The following is a 24,039-nucleotide window of genomic DNA, read 5'->3' as shown; positions in this document are numbered from 1 at the left end:
GGGACAGCAAGACCAACCCTCATCCTTCCTCCTCCCAGACTACTCAATGTGAAGATGATGATGATGATGATGATGAAGACCTTTATGATGATCCACTTCCACTTAATGAACAGTAAATATATTTTCTCTTCCTTATTTATTTATTTATTTTTGAGACAGAATCTCGCTCTGTCGCCCAAGCTGGAATGCAGTGGTGCGATCTTGGCTCACTGCAACCTCCGCCTCCTGGGTTCAAGCGATTCTCCTGCCTCAGGCTCCCGAGTATCTGGGACTACAGGTGCGTGCCACCATACCCAGCTAATTTTTGTATTTTTAGTAGAGACGGGGTTTCACCATGTTGGCCAGGATGGTCTTGATCTCTTGACCTCATGATCTGCCCACTTCAGCCTCCCAAAGTGCTGGGATTACAAATGTGAGCTACCACGCCCAGCTGATGAGTTTCTAAATAACACTTTCTTTTATCTAATTTCCTTTATCATAAGAATACAGTATATAATACACATAACATACAAAATATGTGTTGTTAATAAGCTGAGCACAAAGGTTCACACCTGTAATCCCACTGCTTTAGGTGGCTGAGGCAGAAGGATTGCTTGAGGCCAGGAGTTCAAGACTAGCCTGGGCATCATGGCAAGATCCCATCTCTGCAAAAAATAAAAAACTCAGCTGGGTGTGGTAGTGGTAGGGTGCCCCTGGGGTCCCAACTGCTTGGGAGGCTGAGGTGAGAGAATTGCTTGAGCTTGGGAGGTCGAAGCTGCAGTGAGCTATGATCATGCCACTGCACTTCCAGCCTGGATGACAGAGCAACATCCTATCTCAAAAAAAGAAAAAAAAAAGAAGAAGAAACAAAACAAAACAAAGTTAACTGACTGTTTATGTTATCTGTAACATAACAGATACGGTGCGAGGACTCACGACTGTAATCCCAGCACTTTGGGAGGTCAAGGTGGGTGGATCATCTGAGGTCAAGAGTTCAAGACCAGCCTGACCAACATGGCGAAATCCCCTCTCTACTAAAAATACAAAAATTAGCCGGGCGCGGTGGCTCAAGCCTGTAATCCCAGCACTTTGGGAGGCCGAGACAGGCGGATCACGAGGTCAGGAGATCGAGACCATCCTGGCTAACACGGTGAAACCCCGTCTCTATTAAGAAATACAAAAAACTAGCCGGGCGAGGTGGCGGGCGCCTGTAGTCCCAGCTACTTGGGAGGCTGAGGCCGGAGAATGGCGTAAACCCGGGAGGCGGAGCTTGCAGTGAGCTGAGATCCGGCCACTGCACTCCAGCCTTGGTGACAGAGCGAGACTCCGTCTCAAAAAAAAAAAAAAAAAAAAAAAATACAAAAATTAGCCGGGCATGGTGGCACATCCTGTAATCCTAGCTACCTGGGAGGCTGAGGCAGGAGAATCACTTGAACCTGGGAGACGGAGGTTGCAGTGAGCTGAGATTGTACCACTGCACTCCAGCCTGGGCAACAAGAGTGAAACTCTGTCTCAAAAAAAAAAAAAAAAAAAAAAGGAATCACAATGAGATACCACTACTCATTTAACAGAATGGCTAAAATAAAAAACAGTGATCATATAAAATGCTACGCTGGGTGTGGTGGTTCATGCCTGTAACATGGTGGTTCACGCTTGTAATGCCAGCTGGTCTTGAGCCCAGGAGTTCAAGACCAGCTTGGGCAACATGGCAAAACCCATCTCTACTAAAAATAAAAATAAAGAGAATTTAAATATATATAATATATACACACATATATACACACATATACATATATACACACATATACGTATATACATATATACACATATATACACACACATATACACACATATATACATGCACACATATATGTCTATACATATATACACACACACATATACACACACACACACACACACACACACACACACACATATATAAAAAATGCTGGTGAGGATGCAAAAGAATTGGGTCACCCATAGTAGTCAGGGTTTTCCAGAGAAATAGAACTAATGAGGAAGAGAGTGGGAAGGAGGAAAAGAGGGAGGTGGGGAAAGAGAGGTGAGGGAGAAGAGTGGGAGGGGGAGAAGGGAAAAGGGGAAGACAGCGGGAGGGAAGAAGGGAATGGAGAAGGGAAAGAGGACAGGGAGTGAGAGAGAGAGAGGGAGGAGGTACTGGGGAGAGAGAGAAACTTATTTTCATTTTAAGGAACTGGCTCATGCAATTGTGGGGGCTGGCAAATCCAAAATACACAGTGTGGGCTAGCAGTCTGGAGATTCAGATAAGATTCGATGTTAGTCTTAAGTCAGAAATCTCCAGGGCAGGTGAGCATGCAGGAAACTTAGGTAGGGTTTTTATCTTACAATCTTTTTTTTTTTTTTTTTGAGACACGGTATCACTCTGTCACACAGGCTGGAGTGCAGTGGTGCAATCACGGCTCACTGCACCCTGGACCTCCCAGGCTCAATCAACCCTCCTGCCTCAGTCTTCTGAGTAGCTGGGACTACAGGCATGTGCCATAACATCTGGCTAATTTTTCTATATTTTGTGGAGACAGAGTCTCACTATGTTGCCTGTGCTGGTCTCAAACTCCTAGGCTCAAGCAATCCTCTTACCTCAGCCTCCCAAAGTGCAGGGATCATAGGAGTGAGCCACTGCACCCAGCCTAGTTCGCAATCTTGAGGCAGAACCGCTTCTTCAGGGAAAGCTCAGTTTCTGCTCTTTAAGGCCTTACACTGACTGTATGAGGCCCACCCACACTATGGAAGGTAACTGACTTTACTGAAAAGTCTACTAACTTATTATTTTAAAATGAGGTGGGGTCTCACTATGTTGCCCAAGTTGGCTTCAAACTCCTGGGCTCAAGCAATCCTTCCGCCCCAGCTTCCCAAGTAGCTGGGATTACAGGCATATACCACTGCACTCAACTAAAGTCTACTAATTGAAATGTTAATCACATCTAAAAAATACCTTCACAACAACATCTAGACTGGTGTTTGACCAAACTGGGCCTAGCCAAGAGGACACATAAAATTAACCACCACACTCATATATGTCAAAGGGAATGCAAAATGATATCGCTACTCTGGAAAATAGTTTGACAATTTCTTCTAAAACTAAAATACACAAACTGCATGACATAAAATTCTACTCTTGGGCATTTATTACAGAGAAATGAAAATAAGTTCACTCAAAATCCTGTACATGAATATTCATAGCAGCTTTATTCATAATACCTAAAAACTGAAAAATGTCCTTTGATGGTTGGAAATGGCTAAACAAATTATGGTACAATCATATCATGGACTACTACTCAGAAATATGAAGGAAAAAATGATCAATATGCACAATAACTTGGATGGACCTCATGGGCATTAGGCTGGGTGAAAAAAGGTCATGAACTCTATGATTTCATTTATATAACAATTTCAAAATGAGAGACAACAAATTCACGGTTGCCAGAGATTAGAGATGGTGGGTGGAAGGGGGCTGGATGTGACTATAAAGTGTGGCACATGGAGATCTGCATAGTTATGAACTAGCTCTATATTGTGGAGGTCATTAGTAACTTTGACAAGAGCAAATGGTGGTGACCTGATATAATTAACTTACCTATCCTTACTAAAACATGGGCTCCACCAAGGGGGCAATCTTTGTATGTTTCATGTTTTCCGGAATAGTCAGAAATTAATATTCAGTATTTGTTGAATAAATGATGATTCGGAATGAGTCAACTCAACATATAATTGAGTCTGGTCATGTCAGTCTCCATTTTAGGGGGCTCCCTACTGCCTACAAGTCAGATCTAAACCCTAAACAGGTTTTTTTTCTCTCTCTTTTTTTTTAAAGACAGGGTCTCACTCTTGCCCAGGCTGCAGTGTAGTGACACAATCATAGCTCACTGCAGCCTCGAACTCCTGGGCTTAAGTGATCCTCCCAAGTAGCTGGGACTATAGGTGCATGCCAATGTGCCTGGCTAATTTTTTTATTTTTGGTAGAGATGGGGTCTCACTTTGTTGCCCAGGCTGGTCTTGAACTCCTGGATTTAAGGCATCCTCCTGCATCAGACTCCCAAAGTGCTGGGATTATAGGTGTGAGCTGCTGCACCTGGCCCCCATCCAGTTTTATCCCCCACCATGACTCTCTTCTAAACTGTTGGCAATTCCCAGAAATTGTCTTGTTCCCTCAGGTAGGATTCTTATCCCCTCATTTTTATGCCCAGTGAAGGATTCCTCATCCTTGAAGATTCAGTGCAAATGTTCCCTCCTCTGAGGAGCCTCTGACTTCCAGGCAGTCAGCTCTCTCCTTCCTGTGGCACTTGGTACAAGCCTCCACTATAGCACACATTATATTGTCCTAATGAATGTCTCTCCATCTAGGCTGAATATTCTTCCCAAAGAAAGGAAGGTTATATCCTAGTACTTAACACAGTGCCTCACACTCAGTTGTACTTAATGAATTCTAAAGCCTACTTCATCTAAAAATAGGCTTCATCTGAGATACAAACAAGTAACAACATTTCTGATGAATTTTACTTCTTCTTTTTAACTGTTGACCTTCTGGCTTAGGACTGGCAGAGCTGGTCAAAGTGGGAGCTCAAAGGTGGAAAAGCATGACTTTCTCATCTCATCTGAAAATTGGCTGAAGTAAAAGGCTCAAGAAAAAGATGGTGAGGCTTAGGGTCAATTTGTGGAGGGCTTGACTCCCAGGGTAACAGTGCATTCCCAGTCCTGAAGAAATAAACAGACCACACTAGCTACTTTGTGGGTTTCTAACAAGATGGCATATAAGGAAATGGAAGTGGGGGGATTCTTTCACCTTGAATGCTGATGGCCTGAATGCCAGCCTAGAATATGGGCAGAGAGACACAGGTTCATATAATACTACCACAAGCAGAAATGATGAGTCCTCATAAACTCTTCGGGTTAAGAATCTGATGGCGGCCGGGCACGGTGGCTCAAACCTGTAATCCCAGCACTTTGGGAGGCCAAGACGGGCAGATCACAAGGTCAGGAGATCGAGACCATCCTGGCTAACACGGTGAAACCCCGTCTCTACTAAAAAATACAAAAAACTAGCCGGACGAGGTGGCGGGCGCCTGTAGTCCCAGCTACTTGGGAGGCTAAGGCAGGAGAATGGCGTAAACCCGGGAGGCGGAGCTTGCAGTGAGCGGAGATCTGGCCATTGCACTCCAGCCTGGGCGACAGAGCGAGACTCGTCTCAAAAAAAAAAAAAAAAAAAAGAAACTGATGGCAAGTATAATAAAACATACTGGGCTCAGCCTGCGGTTTTCGATAGCATTTTAGAGCACACTCTTTGAACACTCTGTGATGGAGCTTTGGTCTCTCTGCTTCAGAGTGCCCCACTGGGTAGTGACACAGGAAGGGGGTGAGGAAGGAAGTAGCTGACCAGCTGACACTAAAAAAGGACTTGGGGCTCCAGTCCCATATAAACAGCTGGCTAAAACATTCAGGCTGCTTCCCACTTCTTCCAAACCCTCCCCCTACTTCCTACCACTCATATCCAGCAAGGTAGAATGGGAACAGAGGAAGGGAGACGAGAGGGCAGAGCCCTCAGGAACCACTGAACATGTAACTGTACCAACTTCAACTGATTTGCAGGTGTTTCTTAGCAGTCTAGACTCCTTACCATGAAAATTTAAGTTCACAGTCTGCACTCAACCTACGGCTCCAATCCCACCTTCCACCTTGCTCCTCTATGTCTTACTTATTTGAGAAACATGTAGGTGTACTTTCATGCCTGGGCCTCTGAACACTCTCCCCTGGCCTGGAATGCCTCTTTCCACTGTACCTGTCTGTCAAAGTCCTATTCATCTTGCAATGTACCAAATAAATACCATCATTTCCATGAAATAGTCACAAACCCTCAGAATTGTAAATATTGGCTACTCCTTCGATGTTCCCTTAGGCCTCTGGTGATGCCTATGCAGTTACAGAATTTATCAGATTCTGCCTTTTCCCATAATTATTAGTAATTGGTGTATCTCTATCTTCCACACTCATCTATAAATGTCAAAGACAGAGGCTGACGCCCATTCACAGCAGGGTGTCTCACGTACCTACACAGCACCAAGCACAGGTAAATGCATTTATATAGTACGTTGACTGAACAAGCATCTCAAACATAATGTCGGGGTCAGTTAGGGTAATTCAGTAAATACTTTTAAGTGCTTGAAACATGCTAAGAACTATACTAGGTAAGAGATGGCTCACAATTCAGGAGTTCAACATCTAGAGGGGAAGAAAAACACTCGAACACATCTACATCCTGTTCAGACCGGTAAGGGGAGTAGGACCAATGAGTGGCAGCAATGCTTCTCAAACTTTAATGTGCACAGGACGTAAGAAGCACCAGATTCTAGTTCAGTAGGTCTGAGGTGAGACCTGAAATTCTGCACTTCGAACACGCCCCCACCCAGGTGATGCTGATGCTATTAGTCCAATGACAACACTGAGTAACGAGGGGTTAAGGTGCAATGGAAAAGGGGGAGATGAACTACACCTGGAGGGATAGGAAAAGCCTGTCTTCAGAGAGATGGGACTTCGCACAACCCCCCACTGTGATAGGGCAGAGCACAAGAAAGATGGCATGTGTCCCTTTGAGAAAAAAAAACATGGAAGGGGCCGGGCACAGTGGCTACACAGCACTTTGTGAGGCCGAGGCGAGAGGATTGCTTGAGGCCAGCAGTTCGAGACCAGCCTGGGCAACAAAGCAAGACCCTATATCTACCAAAAAAAAAAAATTTTTTTTTTTTTAATTAACTGAGCGTGGTGGCACACACCTGTAATTCCAGCTACTCGGAAAGCTGAGGTGGGAAGATCACTTGAGCCCAGGAATTCGAGGTTATAATCAACTATCTTTGCACCACTGCACCAGCCTGGGCAAGAGCGAGACCCTGAAGAAAGAAAAAAGAATAGAGGAGAAAGAGAAAGGGAAAGGGAAAGCAAGGGAAGAAAGAAAAAGAAAGAAAGCAAAGGAAGAAAATATAGAAGCCTAAAGCACGGATAGGGCTCTGCTTGGCAGATGTGAGCAGATACGCCAAGCCAAAGGAACACTAAAGCAAAGGCCCAGAGGAGGGAGAACACAGTCACAGAGAGATGGCCAGCTGATGCAAGAGGACACCATGGGAAAGTAGGGGAGAACAGCAGAGGGGGACCATGTCTGCAGGACTCTGAATATCAAGAATACAGCTGGAAGTCTTAGAGAAGTCAACCAGAATGGCTGTGAACAACAGAACATGCTTAAGCTTCTCCCTCTGACGTCCGAGACGGCTGTGACTGGCGGATTTCTATGAGCAGCTTAGAATAATCAGATTCCGTTAAATCAGCAGTTCTTTCCTAAATCCTACAGAAAACTAGCCACCACCTGCTGCTTCTGCATTCCCATTACCCCTCAGACACCTTGATTACGTAAAATGCTAAGCCATATACATGGAAAACACAAGCTTTCCCCAACATGAGGTAGGGACACGTTTTACAACCACGGAGAGCTGAGCAGCTCTGCTAGACTCCCGGCTCCGCTGACAAGTTTCTAATCTCTGATTGTCACTGTGTGCAGAATAGAATTTCCTTGTGGGGAGGGGGGAAGGGGGAGGGATGGCATTGGGAGTTACACCTGATGTAAATGACGAGTTGATGGGTGCTGACGAGTTGATGGGTGCAGCATACGAACATGGCACATGTATGCATATGTAACAAACCTGCACGTTGTGCACATGTACCCTAGAACTTAAAGTATAATTAAAAAAAAAAAAAAAAAAAGAACAAGCCAGAGTCTTCTGACTCCGGCCATTATCATCATCTCTCCTAAATGGCAGAAGGGGAAAGTGCAAGCAAAATGCAGTGCTGTCTTCATGAACCACAGAATATGCATCCTAACTTTCTATACCTTAGGTATACCTCTAACACCCTGCCCTGATTCTTCATTCATAAATACACAATTATTGCTTGGTTTCATTCATTCATAATGTATTTACTGACCCATACCGTACCATGCAAGGAACTGTGCTAGGCCTGGGGGGCTACTTCTCTGACCTCGTGTCCTTGCACTTTTCTCCTCAGTCACTCTGCCCTTACCATTCTGGCTTCTCACTGTTTCCCCAAAACACCAAGTGTGCTCCTACCTCAGGGCTCCATGCTTACTCTTCCCTCTGCCTTCAGATATCCTCCTGGATTGCTCCCTCACTTCATTTAGATCTCTATTCAGAGGCTGGCTCCTGCTTTACTTTTCTTCATGGCACTGATCACCACTGATCTTCCGTCTGTTTATTGTCTGCCACTCCCCCAGGATGTAAGCTCATACTCAAAAAGGCTTGGCCTACTCTGCTCACTGCTGCACCCTCAGCACCTAGAACCATGCTTGGCACATGGAAGCTGCTGACATACCTGCTCAGCATCCTGTTGAATGAAAATGAAATGAGAAGCCACTCAGAGCAGAACAAGATCAGAATTAAGCCTGAGGAAAAACAATCTGTTAGTAGCCCAAGGCTCATGGGCTCATTCTCTAGAGGGTTGGTAAGAATTCTCTCAACATGCTAGTAAAGTTAAAGAAATCCTGGGTTAGGTAAAAGATGAAAAGGATCTCAATTAGGACAGTGGTTTACTGAGAAGCTATTATGTAGATACCTCAGTAAATAATTCAGTCACAGCCTTGCTCTTGTGGAGTGACAACACTATAAATAATTATGTAATTACTATTGTAATAAGTGTCACAAAATACACATAAGAGAAGATGAGCCAAAGTCAATCCCAAAGTTTCAACTGTGCATGACTAGATGGATTGTGTCCCCGCCTTACATAGAGGAAACAAGAGACGGGCAAGGGTGTTCATTTTAGACATAATGAGTATGAGGACCCACAGGACAAATGAGGTAGAAATATAGATTTGAAAGCTATCTGTAATTTGCAGATGATGCCAACACACCTTTACTTGGAAGACATGTTAGCATGGCTTGTTTTGCTGGTCCTCAGAATAGCTCTGTCAAGGTTACACGACATTTAGAGCATACAAATCAACCCAAGAAAAATAAGCTCACAACACATCTGCATCTCCTAAGTAGGTACCTTCTAGAAGGCAATCCCTTTTAAGTGACCATTTGAAGTGCAGCTACAGGGCTAAGCTAATACAATTTGGCTCTTAACAGCTGAGGTGCCATAGTACAAAAATAAAGAGTAGGAAAGATTACTCCTTAGCATCAGATGTTTCTACTCATTGGGTTTCAACGCAGAGACAAATTCTGTTTTTAGTGTCTACAGTCACAAAGCACTATAAGCAATCTCTCTTGCCCACCTGGTAACAAGTCTTCTTGAACTAATTACCTATCTTTTGAAAACTGGATTAAATATAAATAACATACAGTTTACCATTTTAACCATGTTTAAGTGTACAGTTCTGCGGCATTAAGTACATTCTATAACCATCACCACTATCTGTCTCCAGAATTCTTCATCTTCCCAAACTGAAACTATACCCATTAAACAGTACCTCTCATCCCCCCTCCTACTGGCCCTGGGCAATCACCATTTCACTTTCTGTCTTCATGAATTTGACTATTCTAGGTAGTTCATGTAAGTGGAATCACACAACATTTGTCCTTTTGTAACTGGCTCATTTCACTTAGTATAATGTCTTCAAGGTTCACCCATGTTGCAGCAGAATTTTCTTCCTTTTAAAGGCTAAATAATATTTCACTGTATTATACACTTTTTTTTTTTTTTTGGAGACAGGGTGTCGCTGTTGCCCAGGCTGGAGTGCAGTGGTGTAATCATGGCTCACGGCAGCCTTGACCTCCCGGGGCTCAGGTGATCCTCGCACCTCAGCCTCCCAAGTAGCTAGGACTACAGGTGCGTACCACCATCCCTGGCTAATTTTTGTATTTTTTGTAGAGACAAGGTTTTGCCACGTGGCCCAGGCTGGTCTCAAACTCCTGGGTTCATGCCATCTGCCTGCCTTGGCCTCCCAAAGTGCTGGAATGGTAGGTGTCAGCCACTGCGCCCAGCCGTATACCATATTTTGCTTATCCATTCACCCACTGGTAGACTCTTGGGTGGCTTCCACCTTTTGGCTATTGTGAATAATGCTGCCATGAACATTGGTGTACAAGTATCTACCTGTTCTTTAGCTTATTTTTTGAAAGTTTTTTTTTTTTTTTAAATGGAGTTTCGCTCTTGTTGCCCAGGCTGGAGTGCAATGGCGTGATCGCGGCTCACTGCAACCTCCACCTCCTGGGTTCAGGTGATTCTCCCGTCTCAGCCTCCCGAGTAGCTGGGACTACAGGCGTGCGCCACCGCGCCTGGCTAATTTTATATTTTTAGTACAGATGGGGTTTCACCATGTTGGTCAGGCTGGGTCTCGAACTCCTGACCTCAGGTGATCCACCCAACTTGGCCTCCCAAAGTGCTGGGATTATAGGCGTGAAAAGCATTTTTGTGTTCTGATCAGCTATTCAGAACACTCTGCCCACACATACCATTATATTGGGTCATATTTGAACTACAGCTTCTCTATTTTGCCTGCCAAAAGCCCAAGCTCTGACCTTTACCTTTAAGGCCCTGAACACAGACTGTCTGTTCCACTGGAACCTAAGAGCCATCAGGGTCTCCTCTGGCCGGCCATTCTGCAAGCAGCTAAGCATCCTCAGCTTCAACTGAGACAGAATGGGAACATGGTGTCTTTAGTTAGGACTTTGGAAACATTCTGCTTCAAGTTCTAGCAGAGCTGGAAGGCTTTACAAATGAGATGCTAAATTTAACAGTAACTTCTATGTCACTTACTCACTCACTAGTCAGTATAGTAACATGATCACCTGTAGTAAGCTGGGAGAAATTTTTTCACTTCTAGTTCATTTGTATTCTTTAACAAGAAATGCTTCAATTCCTAAATACTGTGTTGAAACTACAGAAGTATATGCTGGGGCAACAAATAATAAAAATAAAACCTACTTCAAAAGCCTTAGAGGCCCTATCAGTATATAACAGAGGTCAGAAACTATAGCCAACGGATTCAACTCATGCTTCTTTTGTAGTTTCACTGGAACACAGCCACACCCATTCATTTAAATACTGTGTAGAGCTGCTTTTGCACTATAGCATCAGTTAAGTAGCTGCAAGGGAAACTATATTTCCCATGAATCCTTAAATAGTTACTATCTGGCCCTTTCCAGAAAACGCTTGTCAACTCTTAGTTCACGCACCTTGGTTCACCCACTTTTGTCCCCAATTGGAAAAAAGCGGTGATGTAATCAACTGTTCAGATGTTCTTCCTAAGGTCTTCTTTTTTTTTTTTTTTTTTTTTTTTTTGAGACGGAGTCTCGATGTGTCTCCCAGGCTGGAGTGCAGTGGCCGGATCTCGGCTCACTGCAAGCTCCGCCTCCCGGGTTCACAACATTCTCCCGCCTCAGCCTCCCAAGTAGCTGAGACTACAGGCGCCCGCCACCACGCCCGGCTAGTTTTTTGTATTTTTAGTAGAGACGGGGTTTCACCATGTTAGCCAGGATAGTCTCGATCTCCTGACCTCGTGATCCACCCGCCTCGGCCTCCCAAAGTGCTGGGATTACAGGCTTGAGCCACCGCGCCCGGCCCCTAAGGTCTTCTTAAGCTAACCACAGGCCAGCTGGCTGGTTCCATGCCAAAGAGGCAACGAGAGTGCCAATACTCAACAAGTTCCAAAGTAGAAAGGTAGCTGCCATGCTTGTAATTTGGGAAGGGCTAGGGATACACCTTTAGAAAAACACTGTGGTCTCATCTTCCATCAACTAGCCTCCAAGCTAAACCAAGTGGGGCTAAGGGGCAAACAATGGAGTCTCATGTACAGAATAATAAAGGAATTATCTGCAGTTAAGAAACATCCCCAAGCACAGGCTTCTTAAATGTACCTGGTGAGCCAGCCAGCCAAGCTCCATCAGCCTTAGGGTGAACATGATGAATGTTGCTTGGCTGATAATGGATCGTCCAAGCTGTACCTCCAACTCTCTTTCCCTACCCACATGTCAGGCAGCATCAAGCTCTCTAATTCACCTAATTGGTGTCCAAATTTAATAGCATTATCCACAACATAACTTGAACAAGGAGATTAAAACTGAATTTTTGATATGAAATTCATATAACAAGTGCTGTGCCCCTCAAGGAGCATGTTCTTCCTCTCAGTTCTGATAGCTCACTAGAAAGAGACAAGGCTGGGCCAGGTGTGGTGGTTCATGCCTGTAATCCCAGCACTTCCGGAGGTGGAGGCAGGAGGATCACTTGAGCCCAGGAATTTGAGACCAGCCTAGGCAATAAGGTGAGGCCCCATCTCTCAAAAAATAAACAAAATTAGCCAGGCGTGGTGGCACACACCTGTGGTCCCAGCTACTTGGGAGGCTGAGGTAGGAGGATGGCTTGAGCCAGAGATTTCGAGGCTGCAGTGAGCTGTGATCCCACCACTGTACTCCAGCCGGGGCGAGAGAAGAGACCCTGTCTCAAGGAAAAAAAAAAAAGAGGAAGATGAAGCTAACTACATAGAGAGAGAGAAACCTAACTACATGAAAAATGTCAGTAGAAAACCCTGGTAATGAGCAATATTCAGAAGCACAAGTTTCTAATACAATGTCATTTCAAAATCAGAGTCAAGAATTCATATGTCTAAGAGACTAGTAGAAAAAGCCTGCATCTTCTCTCCTGAAATAAAATGTTGGTGTGGCATCTGGACATTCATATCCCTGCCCTCTGTACTCAAGAATGACACTAAGGATGCTTTGTTCCCTACTCTGCTTCATACCATCAGCAGGGCAGGTGAATAATCTGACAGGATGTAAAAGCATGGCTTCCACCAATAAACAGCTGTGTTAGATCTCAGCTGATATAGCTTTGTGCCGTGGGCAAATCCCTTAATAGCTCTAAGCCTCAGGGTTTTTTACATCTGTAAAATGATGGCTTAAAAATGTTTTTATTTGTATAAATTTATGGGTACAAGTGCAGTTTTGATACATGGATATATTGCATAGTGGTGAAGGCTGGGATTTTAGCGTAGCCATCATCTGAATAATGTACATTGTACCCAGTAATTCCTCATCCCTCACCCCACTCCAGTCTCCATTCATTCCACACTCTATGTCCATGCATACACATGTAAAATGATAGCTTTGATAGGGAACCTCTACAATTCCCTTTTTCCTTTTTTTGAGAGAGAGTCATACTATTGCCAGGCTGGAGTGCAGCGGTTCAACCATGGCTCACACTGCAGCCTTGACCTCCTGGATTCAAGCGATCCTTCCATCTCGCCTCCCAAAGTGCTGAGATTACAGGTATGAAACACTGTGCCCAGCCTACAGCTCCTTTTAATATGATTATTCTAGATCTATAATTAACCCTGTGTAACTCACTGTACTATACACAACATAAAAATGGCATGCATCGACAAGCCCTTAATTCATTTCCTCATATCCTTCTCCACCTACTCTTTCATCACAAAGCCAGTGGTGACAACAAATTAGGCAAGATTCCAGATTCAAATGCGTAGCTCTTGAAGCCAATTTCGTGAAAATTGTGTGCCTACATTTAGTGGGTCACACAAGGAAATATTCTAATACTGTACCTTTCATCCATGGAAAAAACATTTCCTTCTGAGGGCTAAATTATCAGAGCCAGGTTCAAAACCTTGGCAGGAGCCTTGGGAAAATGCTGAGAAGGCTAATGCCAGCAGATCTTTCAGGAACCATTTATCAGCGGTTGCAAAACAAAGGGTGTGTGTCTATATAGGGAGCTCCTCTCTCCTTTAAGCTTATGGCCCTGTGAATAATACTCAGGTTTGGTGACCTCATTCTACTGTCACTCAAAAAGAAAATAAATGTGTGAGATAAAGGGAAAGCAGAAATATATGAACTTCAAAGCCTTACAGAAGCATAAGGGAAAAAAATAAACATATGAATCTGGCTCCAAATCTTATGACTAAGAAGAAAAACTCATTAAATCTAGTGAGTGTGCCCAAATGGCTAGACCCAGATGAATCAGACAACACTGCCTAAGCCTTGGGCTCCTGGCAGCCCAGAGCAAAGGACACGAAACTCAACTCAGGGAAGAGGGGACGAGAGCTTCCATGGATGCAAATCTGTCTACCTAGGCCAAGCCTTATGCCAAGAAGTCTTGCACTACAATCCTCATAACTTTTAAGATAAAATGATTTGCCAAGGAAAAGAACCATGGGCTTTTCCTCATAACAGCTTCAAGCCATTGGAGATACAGAAAGTGATTTTTTTTTTTTTTAATGAATATGTTACTCTTTTCTGTCATGCCTCTACTTCACTATCCGACAGGCTCCCAATGAATTTAAATTTCAAATATTTCCCAAAAGGAAATTAAGCCTAGGTTCAAGTGTTGGCAGTGAATTTTGAGAATGTGGCATGAATGCTAATACTCACTTTCACGTTCTCCCTATAATTCAGGAAGAGAGAAAAGATGACACGCCCTTAAGGATGAATACAGTAGATCTGAGGTAGATTAATTCATGTGGCAGCAGCTGAAATCAGTTCATTTACCGACAGTGACAGAAGAGGCAACAGGAGAGCATGAGAGAACACCTGACCCTGAATATGGAGACAAAGAGTTTAGTCCCAATGCTGCTTAACTCAACCTGTGACCTTGAACGAGTCCCTTCCCCTTCTGGGCTTGGGTCTTCATTTGTAAAGTGCAGGCTAATGAATTAGTGCAGAGGTCTTTTTTGTTGTTTTTGAGACAGAGTCTCGCTCTGTCCCCAGGCTGGAGTGCAGTGGCGCGATCTTGGCTCATGGCAACCTGTGCCTCCCGAGTTCAAGCGATTCTCCTGCCTAGCCCACGCCAGCATGTCCAGCTAATTTTTGTATTTTTAGTAGAGATGGGGTTTCACCAAGTTGGCATGGATGTTCTCGATCTCTTGACCTCATGATCTACCTGTCTTGGCCTCCCACAGTGCTGGGATTACAGGCGTGAGCCACCACACCCGGCCGGCAAAGTCATTTAAGGCAATGAACATTTTGTCCAGATAAAATCATTCAAAATTCATCAGAAGCTAAAAAAAATTCAAAATGGCAGGTTGAACACATGAACTTATCTCCACTCCTTCTAGAAAATTCATTAAATTATTATTAATAAATATATACTACTGGCTGGGCGTGGTGGCTCACGCCTGTAATCCCAACACTTTGGGAGGCTGAGGCAGGCAGATCACTTGAGGTCAGAAGTTTGAGACCATCCTGGCCAACATGGTAAAACCCTGTCTCTACAAAAATTCAAAAATTAGCCAGGCAAGGTGGTATGCGCCTGTAATACCAGCTACTCAAGAGGAGGCAGGAAAATCACTTGAACCTGGGAGGCGGAGGTTGCAGTGAGCCAAGATTGCGCCACTGCACTTCAGCTTGGGCAACAGAGCAAGACTCTGTCTCAAAGAAAGAAAGAAAGAAAGAAAATACACACACACACACACACACACACACACACACACACACACACTAGTTACTGAGCATTTACTACATGATTATTTGAAGTACATTAACTAATTGAATCCTCAACATTCAAGTAGGTGGTGATCTGCATTTTACAGATGAGACAGAGAATCACCAGTGTTTAAGGAAGCTGCTCATTTTCACAGCTAATAAGTGGCAGACCCAGAACTCAAACGTAGGCAGTGTGGCTGCAGAGTCTGTGTGATACTGCCTTTCGGACTGATGATCAAGGAACAGCAAAGCTCTGAAGGAAAAAGAAGCAGAGAGAGACAGCAGATTAGAAGGGTCAACAAAATTTTAGAAGAAGAAAAGATGAGTAGTAACTGACTTAGAGGATACTGAGTGTTGTGGAATGCAAGCCACTGAAGAATCCCCTCCAAAATGGAACCATTGGAGGGACCAGTTTCCTCTGAAGTTGTGAGCAAGAAGGAGGACTGAAATCAGGAAGTACTGGTCCCCCTCCCTGAGGCAAGCAACTGCTGCATCACCACCCAGGTAGAAGACTGGAGGTTTACTCTTCAGACAGAATGAACAAGAGCCTCTGGACCTGGGTAACCAGGGCACCCCTGAAGACAAGGAAGTGGTACCATTTAGTGGGATTAAGTGAAAGTCTGCACACAGAAGGGAGAACCTCCAGCCCTCTCCTACCATAAGTCTCCCAGAATAACAGCCAGGCTTATACCACCTAGGAAGAAGCCTGGAGGAAGATCTACGGACTTTGAACATATCCCACAGAAAACGACAGGTCCATCACCCTACAACCATGGCCCTCAGAACGTGGTCCCAGACTAAGAGTAGCAGCATAGGGGAACCTGTCAGAAATATGAGTTCTCAGGCCCATGCCAGACCTAATGAATTAGAAATTCTGGGTGAGGTCCAACAACCAGCGTTTTGACAAGGCTACCAGGTGATTCTGAAGTCCACTGAAGTTTGAGAACCACTGCCTGACAGGGAGGCCCACCAGTCAATAAAATATCTCACACCAAAAAGCTTCCAACCAGTTTTTCAGTGTCTGTTTACTTGAAAAACATTGTGGAGTCACCAGAAAACTGAAGAAAGACTTTGACAAGAAAGAGAGACAAAACAGATTTCCCAGGACAGCTCTGGTGGCAAGTAGTGAAATGTGCAAAGCCTGATTTGCATGCCCTTTCCCCGGTTCCAGCATTATATTGCTACAGAGCTACTCCTTGGGCTCTACAATACAGTTTTCAAAATCAGTGAAGTAAATGCTCTCTACAGTCCTGTCCAGCTCTAGCGCGTGCCTTTATACTAGTCCTTCCTACTGGAGGCTTTTTATTAGAGAGAAAAAAATAAATATACTGGTCCTTATGTTCTAGATCCTTGAAACTAACACAGCAATTCAGACTGACCGTCTCAGTTGAAACTATGTCTGATTCTTTTCTTTCTTTCTTTTTTTTTTTTTTTTTTTTTTTGAGACAGGGTCTCACTCTGTTGCCCAGGCTGGAGTGTAGAGGCACGATCTCAGCTCACTGCAGCCTCTGCACTCCAGCCTGGGCAACAGGCTCAAGTGATCCTCCCACCTCAAGTGATCCTTCCACCTCAGCCTCCTGAGTAGCTAAGACTAAAGGTACACACCACTACAGCTAATTTTTTGTAGAGATGAGGTTTCACCATGTTGCCCAAGCTGGTCTCCTGAGTTCAAAGCAATCCACCTGCCTCGGCCTCCCAAAGCGCTGGGATTACAGGCGTGAGCCACTGCACCCAGCCACGTCTGATAACTTACTTTTCCTTCTGAATGAATGAGCAAAGTTCTGCTGAAAGATTACTATATTCAATATCTGCATTAAGTGTACTATTAATACTTTATGTAGAAGTATATGTGACCATCCCACGCTGCCATGCCCTTTTTGATTCCCTGTGTCTTATAAGATTCCCCTGGTTCACCCTTACAGCCTAACTCTTTTTTTTTTCCCCCAATAGAGATGGGGTTTTGCCATGTTGCCCAGGCTGGTCTCAAACTCCTGGCCTCAAGCGATCCACTCGCCTTGGCCTTCCAAAGTGCTGGGATTATAGGCATGAGCCACGGTGCCCAGTCTACAGCCTAAATTTTAATTTAGAAATTCACACCTATTACTGTTTTTCACTAGTCTCTATTTACACCAAGTGTTGCTGCCACAACCGGATCATTTTTCTGCTTACAAATTTCTAGTGGCCTTAACATCTTCCACCATGTAATCACTGTGGATAAAAACTTCTAATTTACTTTTACTTCCTCTGCCTCCTTTAGTCTAGCTCATTTTTCTGAATTCTCTTAGTTCCTCTTTCCCATCTGAGAAGATCTCGTGCCTTCTCAGATCACTTCACTCCTCTCCTGGAAAATAACCTCCTTCAGGAGGGTTTAGAATGATGAAAAGGGCCGGGCTCAGTGGCTCACACCTGTAATCCCAGCAATTTGGGAGGCTGAGGCGGGCGGATCATGAGGTCAGGAGCTCAGGATGAGCCTGGCTAACATAGTGAAACCCCGTGTGTACTAAAAACACACACACACAAATTAGCCAGGCGTGGTGACAGGCGCCTGTAGTCCTGCTACTTGGGAGGCTAAGGCAGGAGATTCACTTGAAGCCAGGAGGTGGAGGTTGCAGTGAGCCAAGATCACGCCACTGCACTCCAGCCTGTGCAACACAGAGAGACTGTCTCAAAAAAACAAAACCAAAAACAAAAAAAACCGAGGCTTACAGAGATTAAGTAACTTGCCCAAGGTTACAACTAGGATTTTAATCCAAATTCTTCTGCCTTCAAAGCCATACTCAACCATCCTACTCTACCATCTCCAGAGATCTGACTCAACTATGTTGAAGAAGGAAAGTTTCCTTAACCACGCAGAAAATAAGAGCAGGCTGGGCGTGGTGGCTCACACCTGTAATCCTAGCACTTTGGGAGGCCGAGGCAGCCAGATTGCTGAAGCTCAGGAGTTCGAGACCACCCTGGGCAACATGGTGAATCCCCGTCTCTACTAAAAATAGAAAAAATTAGCCGGGGTGGTGGTGTGTGCTTGTAGTCCCAGCTGCTGGGGAGGCTGAGGCAGGAGAATCGCTTGAACCCAGGAGAGAGGTTGCAGTGAGCCGAGATCGCTGCAACTCCAGCCTGGGCAACAGAGCGAGACTCTGTCTCAAAAAAAGAAAAGAAGAGCAAAAGGATCTCTGCAGTTTTATTTTTTCTTTCTTTTATTTCTTTGTGTGTGTGTATGTGAGAGAGAGAGAGAAATAGGGTCTTGCTCTGTTGCCCAGGCTGGAGTGCAGTGGTGCGATTACAACTCACTGCAGGCTTGACCTCCTAGGGTCAAGCGATCCTCCCACCTCACCCTCCCGAGTAGCTGGGACTACGGGCACAGGCCACCATGCCCAGCCAATTTTTTATTATTTGTAGAGACAGGGTCTCCCTACATAGCCCAGGCTGGTCTCCAACTCCCCCACTCAAGTGATCCTCTCGCCTCTCAAAGTGCTGAGATTACAGGTGTGAGCCACCATGTCTGCCCTGTTTGTTTTTTAAACAGGGATCACCCACAGATGCTGAGAACTTTCCGGTCAAAGCCCAACAGGGAGCCCCACTCATCATCTCCCGGGCCGGACGTCTCCACATGGTTCGGTGGCTTGGCCAGGGAGCAGCACAGCATGCCCCTTCCACATGAAAAGACCCAGGCACAGGAGGGAGGCTGGCTCTTGCGACCAGAATGCTGGTGGGGAACAGGTGGTTAAGATATCTTTCCCTTTTAATATCAGTCAGCATCCCTCTCCCCAGGCGGCCAGTAGGCCCAGCCCCGGGAAGCTTGTGGTGGTGGTGGTGATGCCTTCCAGTGTGGGGCAGGGTGGCTTCCCACCTCAAAAAATTTCCAGATCAGATTTTAAAAGCTCTTAAGAGACAAAGTAGTGATTCAACAATTAAGGGCAGGCAATGACTCCCAAGGAGAAGCCTTCTCTACAACAGCACAGCCAAGTTCGACAGGCACAAAGAAATATCTGTAGTGACAAGAGAGGGTGCTGAATTCAGTGGTGCCCATCAGCATGTGGGGCCGGCCACCGCCCCTGCCTCCATAGAAGGTAAGTCCATTTTCTCTCGTCTGTATGACAGAAAAGGGAGGCTGTCACCCCAATATCTCCCACTTCAAGGGCCTAAGCGGCGCACCTCTCAACCTTTCCTTTCAGGGGCTGAAAGGTTGTCCTCTTCCTCTCCCCGACTCGGCCCCGATCCCCTTCTGCTCGGCACCTCTCTCCCCACTACTCGGCAACCCTCAAACCTCTTCTCCCCAACCCTCTCCCCGCTCGACCTCTCTTTCTCTGACCCCCCGCCCCTTTTTACTCCCCGCTCGACCCCTTTCCCCTCAGCTCGCTGCCGCCCAGTCCGCGATACCTTGAGGGTCACGTCGCACAGCTTGCCCTGCCGCCGTATCTCCTCCATGACGCCGTAGCCGCGACTAGGCAACTCGGACACCGAGAAGTGCACCAGATCCTCCAGCTCCTCCGCGCCGTCCTCCACCATCTTCCCCGGCCGCCGCAACTGCGCAGGCCTCGCCGGCCGGCTAGACACTAACCAGGGCGGGGCGATCTAGCACGCCGACAGCGGCTCGGAGCGCGGAGCAGCAATTAGACGGGCCTCTGCGGCCGCCGTAGTTGAAACTCCTCGGCGCCGGAAGCCCCGCCGCCCCGCTTCCTGGTTCACGTGCGGCCTTCGTTGTCTCGCTACCTCGAACTTGGCTTCGCGCATGCATCGGCCGAAGTCTTTCTAGATCAATCGGCCCCATCTCTCGTCTTCCCGATTCGGCCATGACCTCACCCGTATCCTCGACGTAGGACCTCGGACTTCATTTCCGCTACCCCGACACTTCCGGAATCCCCGGAAGCGACCCGTTGCCATGGCGACTGTGTACACTGCTAGACAGCCCCGCGTGGGGAGTGCAGGTGGCTTCGGTTGTGGCCGTCGCGTCCCGGGAGCGTCGCTGCCTGGTGAACGGTGAGCAGGGGCTGCGCGCCGGTGGGAGTGGAGAGACGGGAGAAGGGTGTGCGCCTGGACTGCTGCTAGTGGCTGGGGTCCAAACACCGCTCTATCTGGGGGTTCCCAGCTGGATCGCTCATCTCTGAAACCCAGGCGAAGGAGGGCGCGACATCACGAGAGTCCTTTCAGCCTGGCCTCGGCTTACGGTCTTCGGAGCTAATGTTCATTGGTCCCATAAAGGGGTCGCGCCCAGGACACAGAGGCCGTGAGGCAGGGAGCCAGAGGTCGTCTGGACTCTTCTGCACTAGTCGATTTTCGTACTAGAGGGGGCTTTGGGATCACCAGTCGCGGCCCTTCGCGTTACAGATGAGGAAACCTCTCCAGAGAGGGACCGGAATGGGTTCAAAGCCCACTGCCGCCCAGGCTCCACGCGGGGGTCCGGCACATTGGGTGAGAAAAAGGAGAAAGGCTAGTTTTGCCTGCGTCCTAGTCTTGTTCAGCCAAGGCCAGGTGCAGTTGGACCCAGTGTTTTGGATTCGGGTGTTGCTGCTGCCGCTTCGGGTAGCTATGAGGGTTCCCCCATAACAGCCCCTCGTCTAGACAGGAGCACTGGAAGACAGGGACCCACCTGGTGCCTACCACCCCAACCACCAAACGCTCCCTTTCCTCTTGTCGAGTCTTCATGGGTGCTTGTTGACAATTCTGTTAATTCCCACTAAAGACAAATGAGGAAACCTCGAGCGTCTTAACACAGAAGTCTCTTGGTGACCATTCAGAGACTTGCTTTGTTATACCAGAAATATCAAAGGGTGGTTCCCCAAGGAGAGACATTCCCCACAAAGTCCTGAGGGAGAAAGGGAGGGGTCCGGGCGCCGTGGCTTACGCCTGTAATCCTAACACTTTGGGAGGCTGAAGTGAGCGGCTTGCTTGAGCTCAGGAGTTCAAGACCAGCCTGGGCAACACGGCGAAACCCTGTCTCTAGGAAAAATACAAAAATTATTCGGGCGTGGTGGTGCACGCCTGTAGTCCTAGCTACTTGGGGGACTGAGGTGGGAGGATCGCTTGAACCCAGGAGGTGGAGGCTATGGTGAGCCGAGATTGTTTTACTGCACTCCAGCCTAGGTGAAAGAGTGAGACCCTGTCTCAAAAAAAAAAAAAAAAAAAAAAAAAAAAAGGTGGGGTGAGGTGCTGGACGTGAATTTTTGCACCTGGAAACCAAGTGTCCTCCTGGAAGGGCTGTGGGCTTGGGTTGGAGTTGTCATGGAAGGGGAGTGACATCATATGCCCCTTGGGACTCTCTCAGTAGTGACTGAAGATAGATCCACATATGAAGATTCAGCTGCCCTCTGACTTCCAGCCATTACCATCACCACCCACCGCCATTTCCTGAACACCTACTCTGTGCTGGGCTCTGCCCTGGACATTGTGAGGGGATTCCAAAGAGATAAAAAGCACAATCCTTGCCTTCAAGCAGCTTGTAATTTAATTTGGGAACTGAAACCCACTCAAATGAAGCGACATAAGAATGGTAACAAGCAGTATTTCAGTAAGTGCAAGATGGCGTGGGGTCTCCAAATGTTTGGGTGTTAAGGGGCTGCTGAGTAGCAGGCTTACAAGACGGGTGTGCAAAGGAAGACTTATTGGAGGTGGATATGGCTCCTGGCCTGCTTGGAGCCATGGTGTCAGCATGGGGAGGGAAGCATACATGGGGTGACTGCATGTGCATGTGCATGTTGGCAAATATCGGGGCAGAGAAGGGCCAGGCTCTGGAGGGAGAGTGATGCTTTTGCTTATTTGTTTTGTTTTGTTGAGACAGTCTCATGCTATTGTCCAGGCCGGAGAGCAGTGTTGTGCCATCACTGCTTAAGTGATCCTGCTGCCTCAGCATCCTGAATAACTGGGACCACACGCATGCACCACCACACTTAGCAAATTTTTAAAATTTTTTGTAGAGACGAGGTCTTGCTGTGTTGCCCAAGCTGGTTTCTAATTCCTGGCCTCAAGCAATCCTCCCACATTGGCCTCCCAAAGTGCTAGGATTACAGGCGTGAGCCACCATGCCCAGCTGAGGTTGATGCTCTGAACTGGCCTGTGCTACTCTTGTGCAGGGACTTCAGGGAGGGAGGCCCGGGCATCTGCTCCCAGAGCTCCCCTGCTTCTTCATGGTCCCTTTCGGAGCATACCCTGGATGGCATCTGAATTTCTCTGGGCAGGAGAATGGGCCCTTGGATGTGAAGAGTGGTTCCCCAAGCTTTAGAAATTGAGTGTGAGGCTGAGGTGGATGGATTGCTTGAACCCAGGAGTTTGAGACCGCCCTGGGCAACATGTTGAAACCCCATCACTACAAAAATGCAAAACAGCCGGGTGTAGTGACGCACACCTGTCCTCCCAGCTACTCTGGAGGTTGAGGTTGAGGTGGGAGGATTGCTTGAGCCTGGGAGACAGGGTGCAGTGAGCTGAAATCACATCAGTGCACTCCAGCCTGAGTGCACTGTCTCAGACAGAGTGAGACTGTCTGAAATAAATGTCTCGAAAATAATAAATAAATAAAATCGGAAATAACTTTTGTCAGGTAACACCCAATGGACCTCTCTTAGATAATTTTATATAAAATGTTACCATTATTTAATGTACTTTTTTTAAAAAGCAAGATAATCTAATTAAAACAAGTCCCTGTTATACATGAGGGGTTTTTATGGTTAACGTCTTAAAAGTTAGTTAGACTGAGTCTTGCTCTGTCACCCAGGCTGGAATGCAGTGGCATGACATTGGCTCAGTGCAACCTCCACCCTCCAGATTCAAGCGATTCTCCTGTCTCAGCCTCCAGAGTAGCTGAGATTACAGGCGCCCACCACCACATCCGGCTAATTTTTGTTTTTTTTTTTCTTTTTTAGTGGAAACAGAGTTTTATCATGTTGGCCAGGCTGGTCTTGAACTCCTAACCTCAGGTAATCTGCCATCCTCAGCCTCCCAAAGTGCTGGGATTACAGGCAAGAGCCACTGTGCTTGGCCCAAGTTAGTTTTTTGTGGTTTTTTTTTTGAGACATGGTCTCACTGTATCACCTAGGCTGGAGTGCAGTGGTATGATCAAAGCTAACTGCAGCCTCAACTTCCCCAGGCTCAAGTGATCCTCCCACCTCAGCCTCCTGAGTAGCTGGGACTATAGGCATGCACCCCTATGCCTGGCTAATTTATTTATTTTATTTATTTATTCATTTATTTATTTTTTGGAGATGGAGTCCCTCTCTGTTGCCGAGGCTGGAGTGCAATCGTGCGATCTCAGCTCACTGCACCCTCCACCTCCCGGGTTCAAGCGATTCTCCTGCCTCCGCCTTCTGAGTAGCTGGGATTCCAGGCGTCTGCCACCACGACTGGCTAATTTTTGTATTTTTAGTAGAGATGGCATTTCATCATGTTGGCCAGGCTGGTCTTGAACTCCTGACCTCAGGTAATCTACCTGGCTCGGCCTCCCAAAGAGCTGGGATTACAGGCATGAGTCACCGCACCTGGCCTCCTGGCTAATTTTTGTATTCTTTGTAGAGATGGGTTTTTGCCATGTTGCCCAGGCTGGTTTCAAAACTCCTGGCCTCGAGGGATCTGCCCACCTTGCCCTCCCAAAGTGCTAGGATTATGGTGT

General features: G+C 46.4%; 2 protein-coding genes across 12 annotated transcripts in view; one reads left to right on the top strand and one right to left on the bottom strand.

Annotated features, from left to right (window-relative positions):
- KLHL18 (kelch like family member 18) overlaps positions 1-19,963 on the bottom strand; it is a 60,795-nt gene extending 40,832 nt beyond the window's left edge. For 2 of the 3 annotated variants that reach the window (XM_050780840.1, XM_050780842.1), the window contains exon 1: positions 19,821-19,963. In XM_050780840.1, coding sequence (XP_050636797.1) covers positions 19,821-19,949 — 129 coding nt within the window. In that variant the 5' untranslated portion in view covers positions 19,950-19,963. The remainder of the gene's footprint in view (positions 1-19,820) is intronic. The other variant, XM_050780843.1, reaches the window with a different exon arrangement.
- Positions 19,964-20,288: 325 nt separating this feature from the next.
- The window catches only part of KIF9 (kinesin family member 9), a 53,349-nt gene continuing 49,598 nt past the window's right edge, over positions 20,289-24,039 (top strand). For 4 of the 9 annotated variants that reach the window (XM_050780778.1, XM_050780776.1, XM_050780775.1 and 1 more), the window contains exon 1: positions 20,289-20,420. In XM_050780778.1, the coding sequence (XP_050636735.1) occupies positions 20,323-20,420 (98 nt within the window). In that variant the 5' untranslated portion in view covers positions 20,289-20,322. Of the gene's footprint in view, positions 20,421-21,705; positions 21,949-24,039 lie in introns of all 9 variants that reach the window. The other 5 variants (XM_050780780.1, XM_050780779.1, XM_050780773.1 and 2 more) reach the window with 4 other exon arrangements.

The sequence above is a fragment of the Macaca thibetana genome, chromosome 2, assembly GCF_024542745.1.
Source record: "Macaca thibetana thibetana isolate TM-01 chromosome 2, ASM2454274v1, whole genome shotgun sequence".
Lineage (NCBI taxonomy): Eukaryota > Metazoa > Chordata > Mammalia > Primates > Cercopithecidae > Macaca > Macaca thibetana.
This window is presented reverse-complemented; position numbering and strand designations above follow the sequence as displayed.